General features: G+C 34.2%; 1 protein-coding gene across 1 annotated transcript in view; it reads right to left on the bottom strand.

The window, feature by feature from the left end:
• SLC35B3 (solute carrier family 35 (adenosine 3'-phospho 5'-phosphosulfate transporter), member B3) overlaps window positions 1-9,424 on the bottom strand; it is a gene marked incomplete at its 5' end in the record, with an annotated part of 30,055 nt that extends 20,631 nt beyond the window's left edge. Inside the window, 3 exons of the mRNA XM_005886397.2 lie at window positions 3,263-3,384; window positions 6,015-6,308; window positions 9,338-9,424. Coding sequence (XP_005886459.1) covers window positions 3,263-3,384; window positions 6,015-6,308; window positions 9,338-9,424 — 503 coding nt within the window. The remainder of the gene's footprint in view (window positions 1-3,262; window positions 3,385-6,014; window positions 6,309-9,337) is intronic.
• Between the last annotated feature and the right edge of the window lie 8 nt (window positions 9,425-9,432).

Below are 9,432 nucleotides of genomic sequence, written 5' to 3'. Positions count from 1 at the left end.
TGTGGGGGATGCGGGAAGAGATTGGACAATAATCGTGCACCTATGGATGAGGACAGTGGGTGGGGAGTGAGGGCGGAGGGAGGGGTGGGAACTGGGTGGAGGGGAGTTATGGTGGGAAAAAAGAGGAACCAATGTAATAATCTGAACAATAAAGATTTAATTAAAAAAAAAAAAGAAATAGATTTGAAATATTATTACGAATGCTGCATTTTTCAGACAATAGGGAGACAGATGTTTCCAATCGTTTATGCAAAATAAAACAACTAATAGATAACATGGAAGTAAATTTCAAAAAATAGTACGATCCATCTGAAGCTATATGTATCGATGAATCTTTGATACCATTTCGTGGCCGCATAATATTTAGGCATTATTTAAAACAAAAACACCACAAATATGGTATTAAATTATTTAAGTTGTCCTGCAGATCTGGGTACACGTATGCTTTTCGTGTATATGCAGGGAAAAGTTTAGAAAAAGAAAATATGGCACCAACTAATGTTGTAATGTCTCTTTGTAAAGATGTATTCAATAAGGGACACGTGTTGTACACAGACAACTAGTACACGAGTTTAGATTTAGCATATAAATTACTCGATAATAATACTCATTTAGTAGGAACATTATGTTCAAGTCGACGGGGAAATCCTCATGAAGTAACGTCAAAGAAACTAAAACGGGGAGAAATTATAGCAAAAGAGAACAAAAAAGGAATAACCAGTTTAAAATGGAAAGATAAGCGGAACATCTTACTTCTTTCAACAAAACATACGTCAGAGATGGTGAATGTTGAAAATAGATCAGGTCACTACTTGAAACCAAAAATTGTTGTGGATTATAATGCAGGAAAAGCAGCAGTTGATGTATCTGATCAAATTACGAAAACCCATGAAATGGTATAAAAAGCTAGCCTTTGAGCTCCTATTAAATACTGCTGTTCTCAATGCTCATATCTTATTTAAAAATATTAGCAAGAAGAATATGAGTATCACAAAATTTCGGAAGAAATTAGCTGTCCATCTAACAAATTGTCGGGATGAAGAAATTCCAAGTAGCAGTACTGTAAATATACCTCAAATATCTCATCACAAACTGCAACAAAAAACTGGAAGAGTGTCTAAAGTTCGAAGATATTGTAAAAAATGCTATGAAGATAATGCAGCATGATTTGGATTAGATATTGCCAGAAAGTTGACAAAACAAGTTATAACATTCTGTGAAACTTGCACAGGACAACCATTTTTGTGTATACCGTGTTTTAATAATATTCATTAAGTTGTTTTTTTTTGGTAACAAGTAATATTTAAGATCTTTTAAGATCTCCAAATTATTTAAAATTTATTAATAGAAGAACATACTATTTTAAACTGTATATCGTCAGTCAACAGTGACTGACGTGGTTTGGATGGAAAGTATAGTGTCAGTCACCAGTGACTGAAATGGTGCTTAACATGTTAAATAAATTCAGAGATGAATTATTTTCAGAAATGAATTCAGAAATATGAGATTAGGCGTACTTTCACTGTAACAGACCTCCAAAGACTTTCTATAAAAAGTTTTTCATGGGCTGTAGAATAAAAAGGTTTCAATTCATAATTGTATTTATTATACATCTATTCTATCAAATCCCTTCACTTTGTTTAAATCAAACAAATGACCTTACCTTTAAATATGTATGATCATGTGGTTTAATGGTTGGGATAAACATGGCTTCGGGCTCACTCTCCATCTCATTTGGGTAGCTGAGAAGGAGGTGTACCTTTTTAAAATTTAACATTGAGGAGATGCAGTTTCTTTGTCGTTTTTCATTTAATAGAGACAGTATTGGATTCTTTTACTTTAGAAGCAACAGAAGTCCAGCAGTTTGCAATAGGTAATGAATCATGAGGGTTCCTTATGTATTAGTCTTGACATATATATTTAATTATTTTCTATTCTATCACCTATGGCTAAATCTTAGAGTTTCAGAGCATGAAAATAGTGAAGATATCCTCATTCAAACATTTTTAATATCACTGCTATAATAATTTATTGGCAATATAGAGAGATTGAGAGGTAAAATTAGACCCATGAAGAAATACTGAAGATACAAATTAAAATATTTAAAATTTTATAGTTATCTCCATACAAACATCAAAAACATTTATGAAAGAAAAAAGCTGTGAAAATTTTTTATTTTCACTGAAGGATTAAACATTTGTATCAATGAAGACAAAATACCAGTACAGTATCAGAGCGCCTTATTACATTTTAAACTGCCTTATATGTGAAATATTTACATATTAGGCTCTGATATGGCAGAATAACCACACTTACCAAAAACATATTCAATTTCCTTACCGTCTTCTAATTATAATCAGAGGCAAGGTTTTATTGTATATTGTTCTATATGCCATTAAAATATATGGAGATGTTTCTACAATCCAGATGGCCCATTTAAAACATATTGTCAGCCCCAGCCGGTTTGGCTCAGTGGATAGAGCATCGGCCTGTGGACCAAAGTGTCCTGGGCTCCCGGTTAAGGGCACGTACCTTGGTTGCAGGCTCCTCCCTGGCCCGGGCCCTGGTGGGGCTCCTGCAGGAGGCAACCAATCGATGTGTTTCTCTCACATCAATGTTTCTCTCTGTCTTTTCCTCTCTCTTCCACTCTCCCTAAAAATCAATGGAAAAATATCCTCAGGTGAGGATTAACAAAAACAAAACAAACAAACAAACAACCCATATTGTCAAACAAGCTCCTTTGGTTTTGATGAAAAGGAATATTATGAAATTTCTCTGATGTCTAAGAATGCAATTTCAGCCACTGGACATTACAAGTATGACAATGTTAAGTGAAATATATCTCACAAAACAAAACCTAACTATACATTTTAAAAGCCACTATAAAAACAGGTATTGGTATTTCAATTCACCACTTTGATGTAGTAGCACTGTAAATCTTTCAGTAATCACACCTATGTCAGTGAGATTTATAAAAACACACATGTACATATGAATACTTTCTCATTTCAAAATATATGTACATGTTGAGCCTAAATTATATTTTTATTTGATAACTTACACTTAGAGATTACGTTTTTCAATGTATAATGAAAATATCATATTTAATATTTTTAATAAGTTGATTAAACTGCTAAAAATGCTTGGGTATTAGATGTTTTATTACATTTATTTCATGTATTACACTCTGTAATGACTAAAAAACAAAATTTAACTACTACTAGTGAACTTAACTGTCAAAAAATAAAAACAAACCACATACCTTCTTCTTTTGTCCTGAATAAGCTGAAGTTCTATTAGGCCAAATATGGAGTAAAATGCAAACTGAACTAATGTAAGGTACCAGCCATAGGGCTTAAAACCCTCCACTGAAAATATTAATTCCTGTCAAAAGATACATGAATACTGTTAAGTACAAAGAACCAATTTCCTCACAATAAATTCCAATAAACACATTTATTAAAAAACACTCAAATCACGACACTTCTCAGAGGTACAACTAGAGAAGTTAGGAGGCCTTTCCAAAGAACTGATACTAGATGTCCAGGTATGAAAACCAGGAGAAAAATTAAAAGGGTTAGGGATAGCAATGAAGTAACATTATTGTATGCTTTTCTCTCTTTCTCTTGTTAAATTTATTGATTTTACAGCGAGAGAGAGGAAGGGAAAGAGAGAACATGGATTTCTTATTTCACGTATTTATGCATTCATTGGCTGACCTGACTCCAAATCCTCACCAGGGATCAAACCCACAACCTTGGCATATTGAGACAATGCTTTAACCAACTGAGCTACCCGGCCAGGACCTTTTCTTTCTCTCTTTTTTTAAAAGACCAAAATTAGAAGAGTTGCCCCCAAAGTGAGAAAGGTACCTGATTCAAGAGCTCATTTACTATTTAAAAAGCATATTTCATTAGAAGTCTATTATCTCAGGTCTGTTTTTCTATAAAACTATAATCAGTTCAAATCAATTTAACATCGATGAGAGAGAAACATCGATCAGCTGCCTCTTGCACACCCCCTACTGGGGATGTGCCCGCAACCAAGGTACATGCCCTTGACTGGAATTGAACCTGGGACCCTTGAGTCCACAGGCTGACGCTCTATCCACTGAGCCAAACCAGTTAGGGCTCAAATCAATTTAATGTTAATTTTTTGAATACTTGTGCCACAGATTATATAAAACTTCTTGTGAGGAAATGGTTATTTTGCCTAAACATAATGTTGTACCATAAAGTATTATTTGCATTAATTTTTTAAAAGACATTCTTAAAAAGTCATTAAGAGGTGTTCTAATAATTATTTTACTATATCAGATTTCCCCCACAAATATATGTTTCAACTGTATTTTAAATGAATTTTAAAAAGGTAAGATTTATGTATAAATTTTCTTTCAAAGAAAAACTAAACATAGCTTCTAAACAGACTCTGAATTAGACTTTGTACATTTAGGATACAGCATAATTCCTCAAATTTAGATTTCATGTTAAGTAAGTCTGCAAAGTATTTAGGATTTTTCTGGTTTATGAACTATAAAACATGAAAATAGCTTAAGTATTTTGGCATTCAGATTATATAAATATATAGCTAACTTCAGTACAAAACTCCAACCATTTTCTTTAAATTATTTTAATATGCAATTGTGTCATTTAGTAGCAACGCCAATTTCACAATGATAATGGTGTTACAAACGTATTTATAGCAATTTATTTAATTTTAAAAGAAACTGCACATTAGCTATAAAGTCTCTGATCGTTAATATATAATGAAATCTGTACAGTAAATTTCTAATTCATTTCCTTGGCAATGACTAACTTTGCTCCCAAGCTATTTGGTAAGAATGATATTTTTTTTAAAAAAATGTTTTCAGCAAGAATTCTAGCTTTTATTTGATAAAATTTACTATTTTTTATTGTTCTTCACTGTGATATCTGAATTTTTATAGCATTTTGTAGTGGCAAAATCAGTTATTATAAAAATTAAGATTTTAATTCATGTTTTTGTTTTACACTAATACTCTTCATAGCATTTTTATAAGCTAAGGAATAGTCACAAATCACCTTTATTTATATTTTATCTTTAAGACAATGTCAGAGTACAATGATTAAGCTCACTCTGATTAATACTACAGCATATCAGAAATATCTGTGTTTGAAAAAAACACATCACCCTCCTTTTCTTGAATTATAAAGGGTTCTCTCATGTTGGGGAGTTGCACAAAAATCAAAGTTGGTAATGGCTGAAAATACTAATGAACTAACCATTAATAATATTAGTCCATTTCAAAATTCTGTTTACACTAGCCTAGATCCTCCCATCCAACCCATGTCTTTGAAGGTCAGGAATTTACTGCTGGCTAAATGTATACACCTATGCCATAACACAATGCAAATGTGAGACAAACTGTGGAAATGTTAGAAATGTTTGGCACAGGTAAAAAAATAAGGTTCTGCCAAAGTTAGAATAGAAAAAGAAACTAACAAGAATGAAAATACAATAGGTGTTTCAAAAAAAACAAAAGGATTCAAGGATCACAGAATCAAAGAGATACCCTCGGAAAAATATAAAACATCTATATAAACTTTTTTCAAAATTGACCTGCTATTATTAAGCTCCAAGAATGAAGAATGAACTGGAATACAGCTTTTGTGCTATCATTAAATTTTAATGGAGAATTATGTTCCAGAAACCAATCAATACTTGAATTATTCACTTTTAAAAACAAATACATGCTTACATTATCTATATTTTGTTAAATATTTTAATTTTTTCATACTTTTAATTTCTTAAGATTGTCTTTGCTCTCTTTCCCTCTTAAAATACTGAATTCTGAAACCATGACCTCTGCTGAAGCAGATTTACTTTTAAGAGGCCCTCTTCTACTACTATACTGAAAACTTCAAATTTGTGAATAAACCAGTAACTTATAAAGGAAAATATCTTGAACAAAACTCTTAAGTACTCTTATTGACCATACTTGTTATAATTACCATAAACAAATAACTAATTTTTACCTGTAAATATCCATAAATGAGATAAAATACAAAAACTCCAGCAATGCATATGAAAAACTGAGTAAGTTTGTTAAATCTGCTAAGATTTATGCCAAGCACTACAATGTCATCTATTGACTTGATATGTGGTGACATTGTTTGGGTTTTGGACGGGACAGTTATAGAAATATATTTCCTGGAGTTGTTGAACTTGAGATCCATTGTTCTTATTTTGCCACATTCAGATTTTCCAAAGGTATCTTTGTTGGTTTCCTCTCCTTTGTTCAGTTTTTCTTTTGCTTGCTGAGCTAAGTCCTAAAGAAGGAAATAGGCCATGTAAGCAAAACATTTGGATCATAAAGTACTATGCTCCAAATAATATTTCAAATCACACTTTAAAATTATACAGATAAATCTCATAGTCTCTGGATATTAATATATTAATTCCCCTATTCAATTTTCCAATCAACCAAAAACATGTCGACTCTCCAATTTATCTTCACCTAACAAAGACCAATACGTCATTAAATTAAACATATACCATTCTCATTTCCAAAAGCTAATCTCATATTTATTTCATCAAAGAAGTAAACACACCTTTATGTTTTTATATGTATAAGAATATAATTTTTAAAGCCCATGACAGTTTATGCATGACATCTTCACATTAATGTCAATTCTTATTTGCAGAAGAGTAAAGAACAACTAATGCTTCTCATATACTAAGACAATAAATTTGCTAATGACATTTTAAAATAAAGTCAAACAACTGTAAGTGACTTAAAAAGCTAGATTTATCAGAAACTACAGAAAGGAGGATATACTTTAGCAATAGCATCTCTTAGGTAAAAAAAAAAAAGTTTTCTTTCTTTGGAGAAAATAATTTTAAAAGTCTTTAGGGAGGTGTTGTTCAATGGTTGTAAAGTTTTAGTTAAACAAAATGAGTAAATTCTAGAGATCTGTTATACAATATAGTGCCTATAGTTAAAAACAAGGTGTTGTGCACTTAACATTTGTTAAAAGGGTAGATCTGACGTCAAGCGTTCTTAATCATACAAACACACAGAAGGGGAAATAAACTTTTGGAGGTGATAGATATGTTTACTACTTTGATTATGGTGATAGTATCACAGGCATATGCATATATCCAAATTCATCAAATTGTATATATTAAATGTGCAGGTTGTTTTTAAATATTTATCAATTATACCTCAATAAAGCTGTTTAAAAACAAGAGAAAAAAGTCTTTGGAAAAAAAAAAAGTCTTTGGGATTGCAAAAAGCTGAGAAACACACAATTTTTTGTTAGCCTGTAAAAAAAAAAAAAATCATGAAGGCTCCATAGATGACTGTCGATTTTCTTTGGATTTATACATGGTGGGGCTAAAGTAGGTCTACAGTTGATGGTATGGAAAAATAATACAATAATTAATGATTAATAAGATAAGAATAAACTCTGTTTTGCATAGTATTCTATATCAATAGTATTCTTCTTCTTTCTAATACTTTGTCACTTCAACACACCTACTGGCAATCTTATGAGCCACAGACCTATACCAGACACGCATAAATCCCTGTAGCACTGTTACTTCTTGGACATTTGTGCCAAAATATTAATATCCATACTGAAAATTTCCACAGAGCATCTAAAATGAACATGAAGATAAATTCACTTCTGTTGCTTACTTGAGGCACCAGCATTAGAAAACCTGCCTTTTAAAACTTTGCATTTAGAATGCAGTTTTATTAATCAGAACATCATTGGTCAGATCATGTGACTGATGAAGGAAGACCCTGTGAGTTCTGAAACCCAATAATTGTGATCTTAAATGTTTGTCATATCCCTTCCATTTCAGACAAATCAACATCTAAAGAAATTAGGCCAATGTCCTTGAGGTGCAGGAAAAAAAAAATCAAGCATAAAGTTAACACTGGTTAACATTTCAAACTGAATGGTGGACATTTTGCTTTGCTTTGTAAGTTTACAGTAACTCTTGAAACTAAGTACAAAAAACACACTGCCTGAGGCTTCTTACTAAAGACAACCCAGATATTTAATTTTAGTTACCTGAAGGCACAAATAACAGCTAAAACCGAATAAAAAAGCAGTATTTCTAGCACATAGTAAATTTAAAAAATTATAAGTAACTGGTGATAATGTTGATTTACAATGACCTACTACAGTCAAAAGTATTTCAGTAAATTTCTTAACCCAGTCTTTTCCAACCTTTGAAAGGTCTCCCACAACAAAAGGGTAAAATATGAGGAAATTATGCCATTTCAGTGTAAGTAACCTGAAGTAAGCTTGATTCTGTATTTTGTCACACTCATTACTACAAATAAAAGGATCTTACTATTATAGTTAGATTAAGTGGATTCTAGATATTAATCATGACCTATGGGGAATGATTATAAAACAGAGAATAATAAATGCTATCCAATTCTTTGTACACACCTCATTACACAAAGTTTAAGAAACCGTGTGGTACCTTTTGAAGGTTACTCTTTTCCAAGCGATAAAGCTAAACTTAGGATATATATATATATATTTCATATATATATTAAGTATAAAACACACTTATATAAATTATTTTCAAATGCTGCTATCTCTTTCTCTTCCAAGTCCCAAACTACCTCAATTCACTTAGAAAGTTTTTCCAACAAACATTCTCGACATCTGCTATCCTCCTGAATATGTCCAACGCTAAAAAATCAAAGCCCTCTTAGCACACCAAATCTTCCGGCTTTCGTTCCATATTTAAAAGAAAAATAAAACAGCTGGGGAGAGAACTGAGCTGCAGGGAGGGGAGGATCGGCGTAGCTTCCAGGGGAGGCTGAAGACCCGCACTTAATAACCTGTAAGAACCATCACCTTGCCCTGCAAACCAAAAGGCCAGCGGGGCGCCCTCCTGGGCGCGGAACCCGGAAGAAGCTCCTCACTAAGATGCGGGCTCGGACCCGGGGGACGGGTCTTTCTCCAGGGGCCCCTCCCTGTGCGTGGCCGCAGGCCTGCGACCCAGGGACCAGGCAGGAGGGAGGGCGTTCTCGCCGGCGGGAGGGCGGAATGGGGCCAAGAGCAGCGCTCCTCCTGAGAAACCGTGACAGCGGGTTTCCGGTCTGCACAGGAGGAAGTGACCCGCGCTCTCCATGCCAGCCTCAGCCTCTCCCCGCAGGTTCCTGAGGGATGAGGGGAGGTTCTCGGGGGCCAGGGGGGCGGGGCGGTCGGGTCCCAAATAGGACGCAAGGCCCGTGCGGCACGTCCCCTCCGGAGCCTTCCAGGTGACCCCAGACTGGGTGGCGCCAGCCAGACGAGCGTCTCCCCCTCCCCACGTCCGCCGCCATCACCTCCGGCTTCTCCTCCTCTCGGACTAATCTTGCCCTGTCCGCCAGGTTGCCGCCTCCACGCAAAGGTCCTCGCGGTGCCGGCGCCCGCGCGCCCC

Source organism: Myotis brandtii, unplaced genomic scaffold (genome assembly GCF_000412655.1).
Source record: "Myotis brandtii unplaced genomic scaffold, ASM41265v1 scaffold982, whole genome shotgun sequence".
Lineage (NCBI taxonomy): Eukaryota > Metazoa > Chordata > Mammalia > Chiroptera > Vespertilionidae > Myotis > Myotis brandtii.
This window is presented reverse-complemented; position numbering and strand designations above follow the sequence as displayed.